Consider the following 23543-nt stretch of genomic DNA (forward strand, 5'->3'; position numbering starts at 1 on the left):
TTTTTTATCGATAGAAGCATATATTAAAAAAAAAAACTTAGACTCGATTATTTGTTTTATATCCAGTGTTCTGCCAATAAAACTAAAGAAACACAAACTTTATGGAGATATTTCAGACTTACACACTGACCTTGACAATCAAAACACATCAGAATTTCAGAAAACCCCATCATTTGGATTTTGGCATTAATAGCCCTTCTGCAACCACTTGCTCTGCGAACGCCAGCCAATGACGTTGCAGAAGCAACTGCCCACGTGACAGAACCCGGAAATGAAAATAGCAGCCAGACGCAGAGGTTTTCTTCACTGAAAGCACCGGTTGATACAACTTCCCCGGGAGTACAGTTAGAGTTTGTTTGTTTTAAACACTGGACGGGACAGTATGAGCACGGAAAGTATGACAAGATTACAAACTGCGACTAAAGAGAAACTCAGGAGATTTAACTCCCTGCGCGGTGAGTTTTGTATTTGATGTGTCTGGTTCGTATTATTCACTTGAAGTCTTCTCTTTAAACAATGCATGGCATGACCTGTCGCTTTTTCTCTGTCTGCAGGTCGGGAGGTTCAGCCCGGGGAGTTTTGGGATGCTGTGGTTTTGACAGCAGTAGATGAAAGTCAGAGAGAGGCCTATGAGCTGCAGATCTCTGAGAAAGTTCACAGAAAAGAGCTTCCCCTTGGTATTCACTTCAAAGTTTTCTCTGATCCACCTGGATCTAAAATAGGTGAGCAGGTTCATGTCACTCTGCTTTGTTTGCTGCAGAGGGAATAAACAAACACATCGTTATTATAATTACTGCTAACCTTTTGCTTTGAAGGTAATGGGGGCTCCACTCTGTACGCTCTGCAGCAGCTGAATGAAGTGTATGGAAAGGCTCTGGGCACGTTGAGAATAATCCTGATTCATGCAGGTTTGACTTTTTTTATCACTGATATGACTCCCAGTACAGGGTTTTGCTATTTTAATCATTGTTGAGTGTTATTGGTTGGACATTTTGGCATTTCAGAAAGAGTTACTAGCTCTGTGCCAATTTCCACTTGAGAAATAGTTGCAGTGATTGATTAATTATCAAATACTTTAATATAATTTTAACCCTAACCCTTTGGCCATGAGCTTTTTGGGATCAAGTCAATTCTATAGTTACTTCAATCTCTATGAAATAAGTGTCTGAATAAAAGGAATGATGGCTTTCAAACTTGCTATCAATTTCAGTTATTTACAATCTATTCAAGCCTATTTATGGACCCGAATCCTCTTTCAAAATCAGTCTTTGTCACCACACAGGGACTCAGTCTCTTCACTTACATAATTTATAACACGACACCACAGTCATAAGTATTGCCAGCTAGATTATTTTCACTTAAAATACAATGATTTATTGTTTATTTTTATTGTTACTGTTGTTATTGTTTTTTTTTAACCTGTTGTACTTGTTTATTTTTTAAATATCAACCTATGTATTTTATTGCATTTTCACTTGTATTTATTTTCTTCTTTCTTTCTTTAATATATTTTTTTCTTATTATCATGTATTATTTATTTATTTATTATTCATTCATCTATTTATTTTTCTTACACAAGAAACACATCATTTGCTTTAACTGTTTGCATTAATCTTCTGTATAGAATGTGTAAAAATTCAAATAACAGATCTTTGAAAAAAAATAAACCCTACAATGATTAAGTTTCATCCAGGTCTGTGGCGGCCTGCACACTCCAGAATAATGGTCTGCAGACTTTTGCGATGATTTGTCCACTGATGGGCTGTCATTATTTTTCATCAGCAGGAAGCAGGAAGACACTGCAACAGCTTAGCTACAGCGTGTCATAAGGGACAAAACAGCACACCATTAAAAATGTAACATGTTAATTTCAGGCCCTAATCACATCACAGTTAATGTATTAATGTGGACAGCCCTTCAGTGAACGCAAACACACTCCCTAGAAGTTTTAGGTGTACTCCACCAGAGCAATGTTATCATTTTTTTCAATTTTCATTCATCAAAAGATTCAATGACACTTTGCTTAATGTTGTATATTGAGGAAACAAATCCTTGCACTGTACCAGCTGCTCCAGCACATACGACAAAATTGAAAGCTTAATCACACATTTTTAGACATTTCAAATAATGTACCTGTGGAATGCAGTGTTTTGGACTTTAACAATACTTTTCCTCCAAGGTGGGTGGAGTCAGCGTTTGCCCAGTGCCAGCGCCCTGGGGAAGATCTTCACTGCCTTACCCCTGGGTGACCCTCTCTACCAGATGCTGGAGCTCAAGCTGGCCATCTATGTGGATTTCCCTCCACATATGACTCCAGGTGTGCTCGTGACCTGTGCAGATGACATCGAGCTCTACAGTGTTTCAGAAGACGAGAGTGTTACATTTGACAAACCTGGCTTTACTGCTCTAGCCCACCCCTCCCCGCTGTCTGTCGGCACTACACATGGAGTATTTGTGTGTCATGCACAGGAAAAGTCTTGTGATCACTCTGAAATGGAGAGCACCTCTTGCCTAAACTTTCTGCACAAACCAAGCATCCAGAAGATGCAAGAGAGCGGAGCTGTTCGTAAAAGGCAGGGCGGTTGTTTTTCTCTTACTGACGCAGAGTTTGTGTACACAGACAGCACGTACTATATCAACTCTGACACGACAAAAGCTTTTCTTAATCTGTTGACAGAGCTGGGGCCTCTAGAGTGTGAGATCGATGCATACGGGGACTTTCTCCAAGCTCTGGGCCCTAAAGCCACCATAGATTACACCAAAAACACTGCAAATGTTAGCAAAGAGGAGAGCAGTCTGGTGGAAGTCCGCCAAAAGATCTTCCATCATTTAAAAGGGACTCCTTTGAATGTAATTCTGCTTAACAACTCCAAGTTTTACCACATTGGAACCACATCCGAGTACCTCTTTCACCTCACAGAGGATGTGGCGCTGAGGAGAGAGCTGGGTCTGCTGACTTCTGCCTTCAGCCTTCACACAAATGAGAACTCTGATGGCTGCGTCATGTACAGCGTCCTCCATCCCAGCTGCTCTGTGGGAGCTGGGTCAGTGGTGGAGTACTCTAGACTGGAAGCAGGAGTTTCCGTTGGTAGGGGCTCCATCATCAGCAGCTGCTGTGTCAGTGCAGGCCTCTCAGTGCCTGATGGAGTCTTTCTGCACTCAGTGTGTGTGAATCATAAGCATCAAACAAGGTATGTGACTGTCGTCTTTGGGATCAATGATGACTTGAAGCGCAGCGTGGAATCTCCTGCTCATATGAAAGGGTTGAAGCTTTTTGGATTCACTCTGACGGAGTGTTTGTCCTGCTGGGGGCTGAACAATGAAGCACTGAGGTTTTCAGGGGATCCAGCGAGCTGTAGTCTTTGGAACTCTTGCTTATTTCCTGTTTGCTCAGATCAGCAAAGCTCATGTTTGATGTCTGTGGAGATGCTGCAGGCCGTCTTGTGCGGCTCCAAATTCACCTTACCAAAAGATACAAAGCTGATGTCCATGAAGGAGTCTTTACAGAGTAAGAACCTGGAGGAGATGCTGAAGTTCAGGAGGGGACTTTATGATGACATCACACAGATAAGATCGAACAATTGAAGTATTTTACACCTCAATCATGTGAGGGGTTTATACTTGAAATAATTGGAATATTGAATGATTATTTATTGATCAGAAGGTTTCTTTTCTAAATAAGTGTATTATTTCATTAAAAAAGTATTATTACAATCACAGGCAATAAAATGGATGTATTATCATGATTGAGATTATCTACATGTTCAGAGCCATGGATAAAAAAAATTGAAACCAAAAGTAGACTCTTTATTAAAAATGACTCATGGACAAGGTATTTTTTGTCAGTTTTAAGGGGGAGTGATAGAAATTGAGCTGTAACACAACATCTAGAGAGAGAGCATGTTAAAAGAAAAAATGAACAGGAATAAATGTGATTAAAAATACAAGTCATGCACATCTTTGCAAATAAATACAGAGAATATTGGACAAAAAGAATAGAGAAAGTAGAAAAGAAACAAAACAACCTTATTAAACACAACTCATTTTTATTTATATAGCACCTTTCATACATTCAAGCATGCAGCCCAAAGTGCTTCACAAAAGAACAGAGACAGAAAACAACAGCAATAGATAAAATGATACAAGGCTAAAACAAGACAGGAATGTGATATGAAATACTTAAATAAAACAAAAACAAATTAAAATAAAATCAATCAATTAAATACAACAAATAAATACTAGAAAAATCAAATAAAAACATTATAAAATAAAAAGATAAAATAGATAAATGGTCATAAAAGTAATAATATAGTCCAGGAACAAAAGTTATTAGTTTTTTTCCTTTTTCAAAATAAATGCCTCTTTTGTCATTTGAAAGCACTTTGCTTTGTACCTCATCACAACTCACTTTTTTTTTTAACAACAATGTAGCTGGTTCAAATGAAATAAAGCATACAAATGCAAAATAAAAACTAGGCTAGAGTCAAGCAATAAGAGAGAAGTGTGGATTAAACAAAATCATGAGGTAAAAAATTGAATATTGAGAATTAGTGGATTGTAGAATTGTCTACCTTGAAAACTTCGGCTAGTCATCTACAAAGGACTGATCAGAGAGGGATGCAGAAACAGAGATCTCAGCTTCTATTAGACTGTAATGTACTATCTTTTCTTGAACAGTTGTCTGAACGGTCCTCTGATCTCTGGCATTAGGATTTCAAAATAGAAAATTGGAATTTATAACTGCAATAATTTACAGTGAAATAGATAAAGTAATCAATACAACATGTAAAATGTTAGATTCAACAAAAATAATTCAAATCAATAAGATAAGAAATTTAAACTTAGATTTGTCTCAAAGGTGGTAATGTGGTTAGCTTTAGATTCTCGAGAGCAAATTACAAGTATTGGTAGTAGAGATGAACTGATGATTCATTTTCAGTATCTAATTTTTTTTTGTATCATGTCACATCTTATCTTTATCTTCAGTGTATCATTAATCCTGGAAAGCCAGGACCCCTGACTGCTGAGTCAGAGACAAGTGTTTTATTGGGGAAAGAAGCCACCTGTTGGACAAACTGGGATTTGACTTCATGGTCAAACATGACAGAAAATGTCTGTAGTGTGGGAGTATTTTACCGTCTGTGACATTTTAAGAGATATTTAAAATGAGGGACAATGGGTTAGTTTCTAGCAACAGTTTAAACACGTTATATCTCATAGCTCATTCGAAAGATATACAATAATCTAAAAAAAAAAGAAAGCATGAAACAGCAAGGAGATTTTTTAAAAGCATCAGCCCCGACTACTGTCACGGTGCACTTCTAATTTAGGGCACAGCAAGAAGACGCAGATCTTCCCACTCTATGTTAATTTTGGGAACCTGCAGGGTGAGCCATGACCAGGATTAATATGGCGGCGACCTGTATCAGAAAGCAGAGTTGAGAGATAAAGGAGTGTTTTCATAAATTGCTCGATAAATTACTAAAATAGAAGTGATCAAATATGACTTAAATCAACCAGGGTATCTACAAAACACTGACCAACCCTGTTTTCACACTGTACAGATCCACACACATTGACTCTGATCAAGCCTGCTTGCATATGGAGGGAGATCAGTTGTCCTAGTTGTCAAGCATTCCACTCAAAGGTGTTTATTTTTAGCCCACAGACATGATCCCCCCTTTATCTGGACCTGTGCAATTGTGACAGAGTGAGAGATTGTATTACTGAGTTACTCTAGGAAACCAAACTACACAGCAGATTTGACACCAGACGGACATTATCAATGGGAAACTACAAATCCAGACCCTCTCAGACGTGTACAGGTAACAGCTTTATTGTGACTGAGTCAGATTATGTGAATATAAGATGGAGAACAAGGTTTGTGTTTGCCTTGCGGGGTTGTTTTGATGTAATGGCAGCCATTTTTCTCTAACACACAAAAACTGACAAGTTGTTCAGGTCTTTGTGAGAGAGTGAGTGACTGACAAAGTTGAGCTCCCAGTGCAATATCTAAAATGTATTTTAAAAGGATTTGCATGGCGTCAATAAAAGGCAATGGGGATGATGTGAAATTGTTCTATGTGACGTTGTTGATGGGGCTGTGAAGATGAGTGGAAGAAGAAGGTAGGGGAGTCGTACTCTGTGATCATCGAGAAGTTGGAGGATGACCTGCAGCTCAAAGACAGCGAGCTCGTGGATCTCAAGCTTGCTTTCAGGTGACTCAAACACTGTCTTTTTAAACACATGAAATCCAGTCTGTCATAGGTTAATTCAACAAAGAGCAGCCATCCTCTCTGCCTGCTCCTCTGTCTCCCTCTCACTTCTCTGTTGTTGTTTTTTTTTGTGTGAACCAGCTCTGATGAGGCTTTTCAGAAGGTGAACTTGTGCTACCGAACAGAGAAGGGGCTGTCGCTGCTGCACCTCTGCTGTGTGTGTGGAGGTATGCATGACTGCTAGAGTCTATTTATAACTCCCACACAAAATGTGACAGCGGAGGGATGGATTACTCTGAACATATTATTGTCTGAAGATGACCTTTCTGCTGGTGGGCACATGGTAGTAAGAATCTAGATTTACAATAAATCGTACAAAACAACAATCCTGCTACTACAGGTTTCCCACTGCCTCACGTTGGTGAAATCAACTACAAAATGCTCTGTTTAGTGAAATGTTTCACCAGCACATGCTATTGCACATTTGTGAACAGGCAGCAAGGATCATATCCGCACTCTGATGCTCAAAGGCCTTCGTCCCTCCAGACTGTCGAGGAATGGATTCACTGCACTTCACCTGGCTGCATACAAGGTGGAGAAATTAAAAAAGTGTTGAATACAGATTTAAAATGTGTCTCTAGGTATATCTATTGTGTGTTTTTATCTTGTCTTTGTCACTATGCATTTAAGAGATGTCTGAGTTTTACCACATGGTGGAGTGCAAGCACAAACAAAGCCAGTATGACTAGCGGCATGTCTGAGCTGTTTTATTGTGATTGGAATCCACATAAAGGCAGAACAGTCATGGCTAACCTTTAAGTGTGTATCAGTCATCAAAGTGTCAGTTCTGCCTGTTTGTGCTCCCAGGATGATGCTGAGCAGGTGACTGCTCTTCTCCACGGGGGCTCAGACGTGCAGCAGCTAGGTTATGGTGCTCTCACTGCCCTGCATGTGGCCACACTGGCTGGGCACCATGAGGTGAGAGTGTGGCCTTTTTGTAGTCTTCAATAAATGTAAGAACAGTTTTCCTCAGATTTGGAAGGTTCATTATTTCTGCAGATTCATAATTTGTCTTTCTTTCCCCCTCCAGGCAGCAGATATCCTCCTGCAGCATGGAGCGCATGTGAATGTTCAGGATGCTGTGTTTTTCACACCACTGCATATAGCTTCTTATAATGGCAATGAGCAGGTACATCCCTCACAATAACCACCCTTTGACTTTCTTTTTTTTTAATCCTCTGTGAGATAATTAACTCAGTTTAATGGTGAAACAAAAGACAAATATTTGTATGTCCTTTTCGACTCTCAGCTGACAAAGTTGCTGCTGAAGTTTGGTGCGGATGTAAATGCTAGCGGAGAGGTTGGAGACAGACCGCTTCACCTGGCTGCAGCTCGAGGTTACCTCGGCATCATCAAGCTGCTGATGGCAGAGGGCAGCAAAGCTAACGGTGAGGCCTAGATTCCAAGAGGAAAATGTGTGAAACATTTAGCTTCACCCATAATAATAGCGTAGGTTATTATCTTAACTCACTAATTGTTGCAGTACAATCGTTATTATTAAGTTCATCAGTGCATCCTTTTTTTCAAACTTTCTTTTTATTGATCATTATTATTTGATTTTTAGGCTGAGAGAATAAACATTAATAACAAGACATACATGAAGGACGCAATGGGAATAAATAAGCAAATAAGAATAAAAGAAAGATGCTATAATGCTGACAATGATTGAGGTGATGAAGTTTACAGCACAAATATTAGAGTCATACAGTCATACAAAACGAGAAAGAGAAAAAACAAACAGAACAAAACAAAACAGAACAAAAAAAACACAAAACAAAACAAAACATAAGCATCAGTGTGTTACAAAGTGGGTTGGTGGCAGCTCTAAAAACCTTAGTGTCATCTTAGATGTCGTTAGGAGGGTTCAAGTGCAATGCGAGGTGGCTTGAGAAGGAGGTATGTTGGAAGAGGTCATCCATTTATCCTAAAGGGGCTTCCATATTGTCATTAAAGTGTTTTCCCTGTTAGCCAATTTGTATTGCAATCTTTCCAAACGCAAAACATTCCCCAAATGTTTGAGCCATTGCTGGAAGAAGGACTCAGTTCTGACTTCCACATTTTGAGAATAAGGCGTTTAGCCAATAATGTACATAAGGAAATAGATTGCCTATGGAGGGGTTTGTGTCTACTGAACCAAAAATGGCAAGAAGTTGGTCTGGAGTAATAGTCTTCATCAGTGCATCCTATTACAATCCTTACTGATTCATTTCCTAAAATATCCGGAAAGACAGCTCAGCTCTGTAGCTTAACTCACCGATGTGGACTTGATTTGTTTATCAGTAAAACATGAAGGAAAACACATTTTGAAATATTTTGATGAAGTCATAGTTCGAGGCTATAGCACCGGTTTCACTTTGACTACTGTTAGTTGTCAGTCACATGGGGTAGCTGGATTTTTTATCTAAACAGAAAAAAACATGGACGTGTTGCAGGCATCCAATACAAAATGAGCATATCATTTTCCAAAAGCATGACATTTCTCAGTCTCTACAATTTAAATGTTATCTTTGTTCTATTCTTAAATCAAATATGATAATATATAAGTTAACATCGTGACTTCTATATCTTGTTATCTTGTCATGACAAAGCTGGTTTCTGTAAACAGATTCATTTCACTTTCACACTTATTTTTTTGGGATAGGACAGTTGAAGGAAACTATGAAGAAAATCAGGTTTATTTCACTTTATTGGGGTGCATTGGAACATACTAGTCGCTGTCAGTGCAACCTGAAACCATATTCGAGCTACTTTCACCTCATGTTTATATCATTTGTGTTTATCAAATAAATTGTAATACATATGATTCACTCACACACGCTCACATACAGCCATGGTTTTCTTGTTATCATCCTTAAACCAAACAATAATTGCCAAGGACCTTGTTGTCTATAGTAATGACCGAACACTAACTATTACGCACAATGCACCGGATATATGTGTGATCCAGCAGTAAAAATGAGATAAATATTCATGGCCCACCTATTTCCATGAAGCAAGCATGGGATGTTAGTTATCATTGGACCTGGGGAATACTTTCCGCGTGTGCTAAGTTTGAAATGTTGAATGATATGACGACCTTGTTGTCTATAATAATGACTGAACACTAACTATTATGCATGACCCGCTGGATATGTGTGTGATCCAGCAGTAAAAATGAGATTCATACTTATGTCACAAATGGAATAATTCTGTTTTGAGTCACTTTGTGTGTTTACAGTTTCCTCAGCAACCTCAAACAGAGATAAATCTTTGTGACCTTCCCTTCACATACTTGATTGAGTGGACAGTCAGTACTGGGTTGAGATGGTTGTGGGATTGACTATTTCACCTCTCTGCTCTTGTCTTCAGTCAATGCCACTGACAATGAAGATCATGTCCCCCTGCACTTCTGCGCTCGCTTTGGTCACCACCAGATCGTCCGCTTCCTCCTGCAGGGCAACTTTGACGTGCAGCCTCACTCTGTTAACATCTACGGGGACACGCCGTTACACCTGTCAGTGCCTTACAACCTATGATCTTCTGTTAGTGTTTGGCTTTGTATAACACAAAGCTCATCTGAAGTTAATGTTGTGCTCCATCAGGGCCTGCTATAATGGAAAATTTGAAGCAGTGAAGGAGATCATAAAGCTGTCTGGCACAGAGGGTCTGTCAAAGGAGAACATATTCAGTGAAACAGCACTCCACAGGTAAAGTTCACACACTCCATCTATTTATGGACACGAATACAAACACATGCTGTGGACTGACATGTTGTTAAATTGAATTGCAGCACCTTTAACCTGTGTGAGGTGATAATAGGTGTGTATCTTGTGTCACAGTGCATGCACGTATGGTAAAGATCTGGATATGGTGAAGTTCTTGCTGATCCAGAATACAATGAGCATCAACTATCAGGGCAGAGACGGACACACAGGTGACTCTTAATATTCTTGGACCTCCTCAGGTGCAGTAGTGTTATGAACTACAACGTGTGTCTTTTTTATTTAGCTCTCCACAGTGCTTGTTTCCATGGCCACATCCCCCTGGTGCAGTTCCTCCTGGACAGCGGTGCAGACATGAACCTCGTAGCTTGTGACCCCAGCAGATCCAGTGGGGAGAAGGATGAGCAGACTTGTCTGATGTGGGCTTATGAAAAAGGTCTGTAAGCATGAAAATGAGCTGACCTGTGAAGATGCAGATGTAATGAAAACTCAACATTGCAGATGTTGTGTTTTTCTCCCTCAGGCCACGATGCAATAGTCACCTTACTGAAACACTACACACGTCCAGACGACTCCCCCTGCAATGAGTACTCCCAGCCAGGAGGGGGTGAGTCACCCCTCTTCAAAATGATGATCTGGATTTAAATCACACAAGCCTCCTCATTAATCTGCCGGAACATGTCGGCTCTCTCTTCCAGATGGCTCTTACGTTTCTGTCCCGTCTCCTCTGGGGAAGATCAAGAGCATGACTAAAGGTAGTGAGGTGGAATAAAGCACAGTGTTTCTCCCCACACCTCACTTCACTGTCAGTTGTCATCACAGCACACACACTGTTTGTTACAGAGTAAAGAGGCTAAGCTGCTTTGATGCTTTCCTCACGGGTGAAACAGGAGGGGATGTGAACTCAAATCTGTCTGTGATAGTACTTTAAATCTAACACTCCAGATCTTAATGTGGTGGTACCTATGCTCTAAATCTTAGGATGAACAGGGCAGAGAAGGGTCCAGATTCAGGAGTTCATGTGTGAAAGAGGCTCTTGAAGTGCAGAGAAACTACTAGCTGTCTGATGCAACACCCTCCTGACAAAGCAACTAGCCAGTAATGGTTACAGATCTTGAGGCAATGCTGGGGGTAGCTAATCAGATTTCAAGGGGACCTATGTCAGTCCTGCTCACCCTTTTGGACACGCCCCTGAAAGAGGGCATGTAAGGGATATATGCACTCTTCAGATTCTCATGCACTCATCATTTTCAGTTTAGCTGAAGTTAAATTAACTTGTTGCACCAACATCTTTTCTTTTTACCATTTCATACTTCCACTGAAGACCTTGATCATTTAAAATCAATTAAATGTTAATTAATTGTTGAACAGAATCATCCTTGGTGCATTATACATGAAATACTGACTGTCTTTTGAATGTTCTTTTAAATACAAATACGCATTTTTTTAAAGTGCAGATTTACCTGAATCACTTTAAATACTGTATATGTCCCTTTTTGTGGGATAATGATGCTTTTTAAACACCTGTCAGCTGCTCATTTAGAAAATAATGCTCTGTATTTTCAGAGAAAGCAGAAGTTCTTCTGCTCAGAGCCAGCCTCCCCTCTCACTTCCACCTTCAGCTGTCTGAGCTGGAGTTTAATGAAATTATTGGATCAGGTAACGCCTTCCTGGTTTCTTTTCAATCAATACTCCAGTAACCCAATTATAATACTGAATCTGTTTCACCCTCAGGCTCCTTTGGAAGAGTCTACAAAGGCAAATGCCGGAACAAAGTCGTTGCCATCAAACGGTACTTGTTAATGCAACATTTTCCAAAAGAGGACAAATTAAGCATTTACAGTATTAAGTGGGAAACTATTTTTTCCCCCTCTGTTGTCTGCTTTAGCTATCGAGCCAATACGTACTGCTCAAAGTCAGACGTGGACATGTTCTGCAGAGAAGTCTCCATCCTGTGTCGCCTCAATCACCCCTGTATTATCCAGTTTATGGGGGCGTGTTTGGACGACCCCAGCCAGTTTGCCATTGTGACCCAGTACATCTCTGGAGGCTCGCTGTTCTCTCTGCTGCATGAGCAGAAGAGGTGAGGAGGAGTGCATTAATAACTAGAGCTCCTCATGTTTTTGATTATCAGTAACAGCAGAGATCCCCTGCCTGCTGAGCAATAAGGTACTACTGAACTTGTAAATTCCTATCATCTGTAAAAACTCACACAGAGGATGAACCTTTGGGATTTGATAACATACATCAGATTTAAACTAGTTTACCAGAATAACAATAACCCATTGTTTTACAACACAGCTGTGTAAAAATGAATCAGCACTGAAGAAAATATTCAATATAGTTGCTAAATTTAACAACTCTGGGTTCATTTACTTTTACGAAGTCTGTAACTTAAGCACAATCTGTTTCCAGCTTCTTTAATGTGAGTCTAAGCTATTTTCCCCAGGTTCCATCATCAAAAATTTAATTTGAGATAAACACAAGGTTCCTGTGCTGAAAGAAAGAAAGAAAGAAAGAAAGAAAGAAAGAAAGAAAGAAAGAAAGAAAGAAAGAAAGAAAGAATCAATCAATCAATCAATCAATCAATCAATCAATCAATCAATCAATCAATCAATCAATCAATCAATCTTTATTTTCAATAGCACCAAATCACAACAAACGTTATCTCAAGACGCTTTTACAAACATAGCAGGTCTAGACTGTACTCTATGTGAAATTATTAACAAAGACCCAACACCAAGACAGGAAAAGACTCAGTCTTATCTCATCTTAATCCACCATGAGCATTGCATCTCACTGTATTTAGCCTGTTACAGCGGGCGAGGAAAAACTACCTTTAACAGGCTGAAACCTCGAGCAGTACCAGACTCATGTTAGACAGCCATCTGCCTCGATCGAGTTTGGGTTGGAAAGAGGGAAAGAGGAGAATAAGAGAGAGATAGCGATGATAGTGAAGAGACGAATAGTAGTAGATGATGCGCTCAGTGAAGAAACCCACCCCACTATACCCTCTACTGATAATGTTAGTACCCTATCCCATGGCTCCTGGTGGCCTCCAAAGCCTGAGATAGAAAGGACAGATGGGGAGCGTGATTACTGGGGTTATCAAGTGGGTACCTCCCTTCACTGATGTTTGGGTCAGTTAGGCCCACGGCACCTCAGAGACGCTAGTTAGCTCTGGCGTCTCAAATTTGATTGAATATCTGCATGGATTTTTGGACAACTGAACAGACAAAAAGGAAGCAGTTCTGAAGACATTACCTTTGGCTTGAATATAATGACGAATATTTTTCACTACATCATATTTTACTAAACGACTAACCAATAATAAATATTTATTTCATAATAAAAACGTACTTATTACTTTTGATATTTAATCCTAAATTGAGCTGTTAAAGTATATTATTGTACATTTGGTATATATGTACAGTATGTGCATGGGAATATAAGTAAGAGTACATTTTTCATGTGTCCTTACTTACTTTCTAATAGTCCTGATTGCATGCTGTGTAAATACTGCAGCAACATTTGATCTGAAATGCTTGTCCAACTTAACATGTGTATAGTTTTTATTATTATTTACATCACGTTTTACTATTTATTGTCTCACATATCAATCTGTCTCTATCACTTCATTGCTATATTAAATTAGCCTCTTTTAGTGACCTGCATGCTGCAGCATCTGAATTTCCCCCGTAGAGGATCAATACAGCTTATCTTATCTCATTCCATTCCTCACACTCATTACAGTGATTAAATTCTGGTGCTGGGATGTAAAAAGAGCCTCAGCTACCTTAAGAAGTTACCCGGTGATTTACAAAGACATGTTTGCACAGCACAGCCGACTGTTTCAGGTCTCATTATCCTCTTTGGAAGCTTCCTCTCACCGATCCCTTGGCCAGGATCATCATTGATCCCGATGAAGTGTTCCGCTAACTGTGTGGCCAGGTGCTGTCTTTATAGACTGCCCTATTGATCTGTGTAAAGTGCTGTGTGTGATTGGCAGGGACCATTGATCTGGCACTAAGTGGCTCCTGCTTTAATGATGTGTCAATGGACAGGCTGATCGACCTGCAGTCCAAGCTCATCATTGCCATCGATGTGGCCAAGGGCATGGAGTACCTGCACAACCTCACCCAGCCCATCATCCACAGGGACCTCAACAGGTGGGTGCCACAGTGTGCTGGGGTAGTATTGGCACCAATCGATAGTAATATAAAGTACATACATTACTACACAGTAATATATAGTCATATAACTTATCATTTCAATTAAGTCATGTGCTTTCTGCAGCCACAATATCCTGCTGTATGAGGATGGACATGCAGTGGTAGCTGATTTTGGAGGTAGGAGACATTTTGTTGTGTTTACTTGCTGTATGAAAATTAAAAAGATAGTCGAATCTTATAATTGAAACCGTTTACCTGTGCTGATGGGACAGGTATAAATGCTGGGTGAGCAGTGCTCATTTATTTTAAAGGACATTCGTCTATGGATCCAAAATAAGATTTCCAACTTGACACTCTTCAGCTTCTTCCTGTCAGATAGGGGAAAAAAGTGTTATAAGAGCCTAAATAAACAATGCACTACTTAATTCACATTTCTAATTTATTTTACCTGCTTTTTGGTAATTCTCTACACATCCCTCTATCGTTCACTTAATGCCACAACACGGGCCATTATCAGAGTTTCTGTTTTTTTTAGCCCTGTTTTAACCCATCTTTAAAGTCATAAAGTCATTAAGTTTAAAAAAAAAAGGTACAACAGAAAATTCAAAGGAAAAGTTGCTTTTTAGTCCTAAAATATTTTTATTGTACAGAAAATTATAATAAATTGTCATTGAATCAAGCACTATAAAGTTTATCTCCTTTTAATTACATTCATTCATATGCTCAGGACATATTTGGACTGGCGATCATGTTTCCTTGAGTTTCACTTCTGTTAGCTTCTTGAAATACTGCTAGTTAAATACTTTCTTCAGAGAGTCTACTCGATACTATGATAAAGACTTTTCTGTGAATATGCATTGGTTGATTTTTACATGCCCTTCTCCACTGCAGAATCTCGATTCCTTCAATCTGTGGAAGAGGACAACATGACCAAGCAGCCAGGGGTCTGTGTTTTCTTCTCTTTTTTATTCAATATTAATAAGGATAAAAATACCCTTTGGATTTTTTTCCTTCCTTTTTTAGCCAAAAGCTCTCTCTCACCATCTGCAGCATCCATTGAATAAGAATAAAGGCATGTTGTATCAGGATGTTGGATGCTATTTTTTTGCAGGAGCTCAAGCCAGAGCTTCTGCTGGCACCTGCCATCAATTACCCACAAGAAAATCTGCCTTCATGCAGAATTTGTCTCAGTGTGCTGACTCATCCCTACTCAGAGTGCTTGGCCTGCAGTTTGGTGTTAAGTGTGTTACACCTCACGGGAACGGCCTGTTGTGAAGATGTTCTTGCCCTTGCTGGGACACAGTGTTTAAGTCAGTAATTGGGCCTCATTTGTGTGTGTGTGTGTGTGTGTGTGTGTGTGTGAGTGAGACAGCACTATGTCTTGATATAAAAAACATATTTCCAAGGCAAAACAGTTTCTATTGAAAGGGATTGCCTTGCTGTATCTTCAGTATGTTCATATATGTGTGTGTCTGTGTAGAACCTGCGTTGGATGGCTCCTGAAGTGTTCACTCAGTGTACTCGCTACTCAGTGAAGGCCGACATGTTCAGCTACGCTCTTTGTCTGTGGGAGCTGCTCACCGGAGAAATTCCCTTCGCTCACTTGAAACCTGGTATTTTTCTCTTCACACACAGAGAACATCTGAAGTGTCACAGAAAGAAATGTTCAGGTGTAAATGATTAAATTTAGACTGACTGAATTCCATGTACCTGCTTCAGGTTATTGTTACTGTGCATGCTGACTAACTGTGGCACTTTATAGACCAATTGGCACTCTTTAAAGGAACAGTTACATGCCATTGAGTTTTTTTTTAATATTATGAAAAGTCTAATTATCTGGAGTATTAGGAGTTTAAAAGAACAATTGGTTCAAAACTTGTTGAATTTAGTTGAAATGTTATTGAGATGTTTAAAGAATCCCAAACTAGACATCAGCTTTGGTCTGAAATAAACAACCCTTGCACTAAGGATCTAGCAAATGAAGCACATTTAAGACTTATGGCTTCATTTGGATCTAGATAAGTTATTATAACTCTGGTTTTCTGGAAGAATTGGAATCATTCAAAACGACAATAGGTCAACAGCTTTGTTGACAGTTCTGTGACGCTTATGAGCTAATATCTGCAGTACCTTGTACGATGTTTCCACAATCATTATAAAGAATGAATGCTAACATTTGCTAATAAGTACCAAGTACAAAGTACAACCAAGGTAGGGATGCAATAGTCTAGTGTTATATATGTGTAATTTTTTTAATCATAATTTCATTTTAGCATGTTAGCATGCAAAGGTTTACCGGGCAAGTGTCAGCTAAGTGTTAGTTTTTAGTGTTAGCATGCTACTTTTGCTAACTTGACAAACAGTATATATAACAAAGGCATTGTTTTATGAGAATTCAGTAACTAAGCTAAGCTAAGCTAACAAAAAAAAGTGAATATCAATCTCACAGTGACACTTAAAGCTGCTGTTGGTAGGAATGGTGTAAAAAAAACGTTACTTTTTTTCTGCTTGGTTTGGAGAAAAGGTCATAATACCCATCGGTACTCATTGGTAGGTGAAGTAATTTGAGACTATTGCAAAATCTCTGCATTTCCAATGCCTTTGTATCAAGCAATGTTATTATTCCCCTCGTTCCCGTTATGATGGTCCAATCATAGCTAATCTCCAATCCTCTGTCCTGATTGGTTATGAGTCCGGCACTATCATGACTGCACACGCCGATCTGTGTTGGTGGGCTAAGAGGAAATCTGATTGGCAGGGATATTGTTGACATTCGAAGTCCCTCTCCCTGAAAAGATGTTTTCTCTGTGACTACCAACAGAAGCTTTAAATTCAAGGAGTCCTCAGTGACTATTCCCTCTACTGAGCCTGTGTACTGTCTTAAGACAATCCGCTCAACATTGAAATTTCTATCAGCTAAGACTGACATTTATGTCCTCAGAGATAGCTATGCTAACATATATTTTATTCCTTTTTAGAAACTGTCCAGTGAGAAATGATGAACTAGAGGAGGCACATCAAGATAGTTTAACAAATTCACAAACACAGAGCTGAACAGCTGTCAGACAAAGTGTGCGATTCAAAGTAACTTTTGAATGATCCTCTGTCCTCAGCGGCTGCAGCAGCAGACATGGCCTACCATCATGTCCGGCCTCCTATCGGCTACTCCATCCCCAAACCTATCTCTGCTCTTCTGATGAGAGGCTGGTACGCCTGCCCAGAGGTAAATCATCTGATTTTAAGTCACTTTAAGTTTCATTTATGCTCTGATGATATAAAACAGTCACTTAGACATTAACTCAATGTCAGTTCATTTAGAGTTAATCAAATATAATAGCACACGATGCTGTTGGTGTCCACTATGAGCTGTGTGGTCCTGTGTACTCCACCAGGGGAGACTGCTTCATAATTTTAAACCAATCTCATCAATATAATGACTTAAGCTCTTTAGACTCACTGACGCTGTGAAGCACTGATGCTGAGTAAGCTGCAAACGTGTGCATCAGTAATGAACGTGACCTGCGTTTCCCCAGGTGATACGTTACTGCACGGCTGTTAACATCTCGGAGCAAACTTGACCTGGATGATGGTCCCTGAGTGCTGTGCTGGGCATGTTGTTTCTTGACATCGTGAAGACACAGTATAACACAGCAGAGCTTGCTGACATATATCTCCCTCTGCAGTAATTCTCCTTCAAGTTTAGGTTGCCACTTTCAACACCAGAAATTAGCATCAGAGTATTTACATGGGCCAAAAAAACACTGATTTCTGTCTAATAATCTGAAAGAAAAAAAAAATAAGCAAGGGAAAATATTTACAAAGGTCAGGATAAGAGGGTTGTAAATGTCTGTCCTTTCATTTTATTTAGACTTCATTGTGTAATATTCTTGTGTTTTCATAGTGTTTGTTTCATGTACTGAAGCAGTGCACTGACAGACCTTGGCCTCTCTCTGATGATGTGATGTATAATTGAACAGCTCCAGGGTGGCACTGTTTGTTCTTTTACAGCGAGGCAAGAGATCTGAGGAGTGTTTTTAAAGCAGAGTTCACCCCTGCTTTGTGCGTGGGTGGACCAAAACAAACACATCATACAAACAGTGCGTGTTAGAGTTAAAGTGTGTCTGTCTTTTGTTGAATATGTCTGATGCATGTGATTGTTCAGCAGTGAAGCAGAAAAAAATGTCATTTGCTTCTTTCTAATCTAGGACAGGCCTGAGTTCTCTGAGGTGGTGTCCAATCTGGAGGAATGCTTGTGTAATGTTGAGGTAAATTTATTTCACATTTTTAAAGGTCGCCCTGTTTCACACTGCAGTGCATTACATAAACCATATGGTTGGTCGTTTCTGTGGCAGCTGATGTCTCCAGCCTCCAGTAACAGCAGTGGCTCCCTGTCACCCTCCTCCTCTTCGGATTGTCTGCTTGGGCGAGGAGGACCCGGCCGGAGTCACGTGGCCGCCCTGCGCTCACGTTTTGAGCTGGAGTACGCTCTGAACACTCGAGCCTACGCCTTCTGGACTCAAAGGTACAAGAGCTCAAGCACCTCCACTGGTGAAGGTCAAGAGGGTGAGAAAACTTCACAACACAATGGCTGCATTTCCCCCAACAGAGAAACAGCCCAGATGGTAGTTGTAGTCTGGATGAGGCGCTTTATTAGTTCATTGGCAACCAAGTACTTTCAGTGTTTTGATTGGCACACTATGTAGCCACCCAGCATTGTTACTTTCTTTATTACATATGGCCAGCTGTTTTTATTTGACTGTGTTACTTTTTGGTGGTACTCTCTGGGTAGAGTAATGGTAACCCTGTAAATGTACATTACATTTGCCAAAACATCCACATAGTTATGATTTTAAAGGATAGAGGGATTGTTTGGTATTCCCTTTGAAATACTAATGTTTCACTTTCCAACTTAAAAAGCATTGATAAAGCATTTTTTCAGGAAAAAAATAATGGGAAATCAAAGTGCTCTAAAAATAGTGCAGAGCGGTCATAAAAACAGTTGTTATTCAAGGGATCAACATGACTATGTTAAACAAGGACAGTTGTGATGTTAAAGGCTCAATGACATCACATTTCTAACTTTTTAGGACTTATTAATGTAAAGTTGCATTGAACAAATTAGTGATGTGTGATCTCATAGAGTGTGTATTGCAACAGCCTGCTTCCCTTGGCAAAGCGCTCTTGGGTACCTAGCAACCTAGCAAAGTTAGTTGAGCTGGCAGAGCTTCTTTTAAACAACTTTGTTAAAATCATTCATAGAAAAAAGATGGCTGTTATATTGTTCAGTACATAAACCTTGTGGGGTTTAGAAGACTTCTCATTTCAAGACAACAGTGAAGCAGCAGAGGTGGGTGTTGTGGGTCTATGGCAGGGGCTCCCAAACTTTCCAGCCCTTGACCCCCAAAATAAAGGCGCCAAAGACTCCCGACCCCCACTGTCCCTCAAAGTGATTAAATGTTCACTTCATACTTAATTTAGTTGGTCTGCAGAGTTCACATGTGGCTGTGTTTCCTGTGCTACCTTCTGCTACTGATGCGTCTGTAAATTAACTGTTAAATTACCCAAACCCAACATTAGGAATCATTTGGTAACAAAATAAATGTTGTATTTGCAAATGTAACTCCTATTTTTGAAGATATTTTTTACACTAATTGGTAAAATATGCAATTTTAGATTACTTAAAAAAACAACAACATTCTGGATGATATCTCAGGACCCCTCCATTAATGTCCCGCGACCCCCCAGGGGTCCCGACCCACACTCAAGACCCATTTTTACAGAAAAGCTTTTATTGTGTGATTTCATTTAATTTTAACTCTGTTTTTAAGAGTCTGTTTTATAAGCTTGCATGCTTTTTAGTTTTTATTTCATTTAATTTTTTATCGCTCCATTTTGCTTTGCACTTCTTCTTGTTTTTATTGCCCACTGTGAAGCACTTTGTTACCTGTATTGAAAAGTGCTATATAAATAAAGTATTATTATTATTATTATTATTATTATTATTATTATTATTATTATTAATATTATTATTATTATACTTTGGGAACTCCTGGTCTATGGGCTTGTTGGTGAGCACCCACCTTGCACCAGTTAATGACATAAACAATGTCAACATAGAAATTCTCAGTCTGTTACAAAGGGTCTTGTTTGCTCTTGTTGGTCATAAACAGGCATCACTGTTAACTTCAGTCTGTTACAAGACCAAATATCCTTACGGAAGCTACAGAGTGATTTAGATTGTTAATTATTTCTGCAATACAAATGGTCCTTAAAGAACCATAAAGTAGATTGAAAAAAGGTTTCAGGGCTGGTTTAACTTAGAAGTTTAACTTAAGGTTTAACTTATTTTCTCTCTTTTTCTGCACCATGGGAAGCTCAATTAAATGTTTTGGGGTTTGAACCCTGCCAGCAGGAGTTCCTCAAACATTGTGTCCTGACTTGATCTAATTTGTAGAGACAACCCACTGTGAGCGTTGGTTTGTCGTCTACTGGACCAGTTACCACAAGAGTTAAGAGTAGGGTTGCTCGGATACCCAACAGGAAACAAAGGAAAGAAAACCCAATAAAACATGCATGGCATTCTGAACGAGGAGGAAGGTCTCCATTAGACGCCTGGCTTTGAGCCTGTGTACTGTGTGTGACTCAGTGTTTCTGTGTGTTTCTATGTGTGTGTGCGCAACAGAGGTCATAGCTTGGTAACAGTCTCTATGAAACCTGCAACAGGACATCAGGTTATTGTGGCACTGACTTTTCAGACATCCTGGGGTTCTGCTTTAGAAATGACACAGTTTTCTTATGATATTGTATGTATCAAATACTGTCAGACATCTTTTAAATAGCTGAAATACATTATTTTCATCTTCCAAAGAGGTAATGAAGTGTGCATCAAACCCGTCATGAATTTTGGATACAGTCCCCCCTGCACAGAAAGTGAGAGCAGCGGGTATTATGCAGGACATTACATATTGAATTTCTTCTGTCTCTATCTGGACTCCATCTTATCCGTCTCTCTCCATGTAAACAAAGCAGTGTACATTTCTGCACGGGTCTTGTTTAGCAGTGGATTAGAGTCAGGGTTGATGTTATGTTTTTAATTTTTCAGTGAGAGCCGTCGAGCATCCGGAGGCCTTTCACTGGAGGAGCTCAGACGGAATATGCAGTTTTCTCCAATCGACAGAAACGGTTTGTTTGACGATGACGACACACTGAAACTAAACAGATACATTATTTGACTGTTCAACACTCTAATTCATGTACACTGATATTGTATAGTTGAGTAAATTAAGCATCAAATTTAAAATTTTCTCTTTTTTTTTGCCCAGTGTTCTTGTTAATTTTATCATTGATTAAATATAATTTAATTTGTTCGTTTATTGTACTTAAGACAGTATGTGCATTTACCTTTAAATTAGCTATCAGAATTAGAAATATGTCTTTATAATGGACAAAATTCAGTGATTACAATAACTTGTACAGAATATAGTGATAAAAATAAGACATAGACATAAAAAACAAAACATAAAACAATTCGTACAAAAAGCACAGAGTGTTAACAAATAAGCACTGTACCAAAAAGTGCAGAGAATTGAAGAAATGGACGACATGTACAAAAGTGAAGTATGGAGCAGTAGAGGTGTTACAGACAACTTTATCCAGTTTAGCATCAGTCTTGTGCTGTTGTGTTTTCAGGCAAATTGTGACTGATTTCGAGCCAGATTGCATACTGAAAGATGAGGTGAAGCTGGTAGGGATAGACCAATTATCGTCTGGGCAGATAATCGGCACTGATATTCGGCATTTTGACTCATATCAGCATCAGCCTTTTTTAAAAATCGGACAGCCGATAAGAGATCAGTTTAAAACTGGGTTATTTTGGCTCAAAATTCACTAAATCACGTGGCAGAAATGACACCGTCTGCAGAAACCGTAGCCTAGCTTGCGTTCCATTTCTCTCTGCAGTTTCTCATTACAGGAGATGAGGAGCATCCGTTGTGGCCCCTACAACTATAGTGATTAAAAACTCATACAACCACAATTCAAAAAAACTGAAATACCCCCATAAAAAAAGATAAGTGAAAGATTAACATTTCAGTTATTAATTTGTTTAAGTTTTCATTTAACTTTATAAGACATGCTGCTGAGCCTGGGAGCTCCCTGCACATTTTGTTGAATTTTAAACCAAAGATATCTGTTTAAGATAAAAAAAAACCTTTAACATGTTGCAAATCTGAAAAGTTGTTTAATAAACATATGCTTAAAGGCATTTAAACAAAGTTAAGGGTTGGAGTTTGTATTATTCAAAATTTTGACGCCAATATTTTCCCATTTACTGCAAATGAATATCGGCTCTAAATATCGGTTATCGGCCTCCTTGAATACTAATAATCAGTATCGGTATCGGCCCTGAAAAAAACACATCAGTCTATCTCTAGAATCTGGTGTGTAATCCTGTCAATTTCTCTCAGCTCACAAAAAAGAAGTTTGCTCTAAAAATAGACTCATATCCTTTCAAGCAGCTGGGCGTTTAAAACAGACAGTAAGACAGTAATCACATTCGCGGGTGACTATTTTTTGCGTAGATGAACACACGTTTGTTGTTCAAGTGGGTAACTCTTCCAGCAGGATGATGTATGTGAGTCAAAATTAACCACACTGTCATTCTTCTTCAGTGGATCGAGTCATTGTAATTTTGGGTCATGGAGTTGATTTAGAATGAGATTGATGTAGAAAGTCACCAGCCTCTAAAGTAACGTTTCACAAATGAAACTGATCATAACTTGAGTATTACTGTTGCCATCGTTTTGTGTCAATTTCAGGTTACGTGTCTGATCCGATGAGCACCATGAGATTCTGCTCTTCTTATAGCAGCAGCGGCAGCTTCGAGGACAGTAACTAAACCTCAGTGAGGATCCAAGCTTGTTTTATTATCTCTCCCTTTGTGATTCAGACATTCATGCCTGTTTTTCAATCTTTACTTTCATGTCAACTGTATGAGAAGATGTTAGAAGTGGTATATAAAGCTTTATTGAGTTGTGTCTTACAGTATATGAATGACTTGTTTAGGAATTTACCACACTCTTAGTTTACAGTATTAAGCCTGAGTTATCTTAGGTTTATTCATTATGCTGACTTGAAATAAGTGTTTTATAGTGGCTTTGACATCTTGTAAATACTCATGTGACAAGCAAACTTATCTTTATTTACATGGTTTGAATAAATCTGAGTTTGAAAATTTAAGTCAATGTGTGCAATAATTTCAGATTCAGTCCTCACTCAGAATTTAAAAAAATTGCAGAAAGTCACAAATCTATCTGAGATTTTATTATATAATTAGCCAAATCACACATCATTCTGTCTGTGACATTTAACAAATGCAAAGATAAAGCCTCACAAAC

General features: G+C 39.1%; 2 protein-coding genes across 2 annotated transcripts; both read left to right on the plus strand.

The window, feature by feature from the left end:
- Positions 1 to 235: 235 nt before the first annotated feature.
- On the plus strand, positions 236 to 3947 carry fpgt (fucose-1-phosphate guanylyltransferase). The gene is made up of 4 exons (XM_034704180.1): positions 236 to 455; positions 555 to 722; positions 816 to 908; positions 2180 to 3947. Exons 1-4 carry the CDS (start codon positions 383 to 385, stop codon positions 3583 to 3585), a joined length of 1740 nt encoding a protein of 579 aa, XP_034560071.1. The 5' UTR covers positions 236 to 382; the 3' UTR covers positions 3586 to 3947.
- A 1838-nt stretch (positions 3948 to 5785) lies between these two features.
- Positions 5786 to 23364, plus strand: tnni3k (TNNI3 interacting kinase). The gene is made up of 25 exons (XM_034705960.1): positions 5786 to 5825; positions 6110 to 6218; positions 6357 to 6442; positions 6710 to 6807; positions 7083 to 7193; positions 7306 to 7404; positions 7525 to 7663; positions 9624 to 9768; positions 9857 to 9961; positions 10094 to 10188; positions 10263 to 10412; positions 10500 to 10583; positions 10675 to 10731; positions 11543 to 11635; positions 11711 to 11768; positions 11865 to 12059; positions 14041 to 14145; positions 14273 to 14325; positions 15040 to 15092; positions 15629 to 15761; positions 17262 to 17371; positions 18354 to 18413; positions 18501 to 18670; positions 21251 to 21330; positions 22965 to 23364. The coding sequence occupies exons 1-25, from the start codon at positions 5786 to 5788 to the stop codon at positions 23042 to 23044; spliced, it is 2508 nt and encodes an 835-aa protein (XP_034561851.1). The 3' UTR covers positions 23045 to 23364.
- Positions 23365 to 23543: the final 179 nt, after the last annotated feature.

Source organism: Notolabrus celidotus, chromosome 2 (genome assembly GCF_009762535.1).
Source record: "Notolabrus celidotus isolate fNotCel1 chromosome 2, fNotCel1.pri, whole genome shotgun sequence".
NCBI lineage: Eukaryota > Metazoa > Chordata > Actinopteri > Labriformes > Labridae > Notolabrus > Notolabrus celidotus.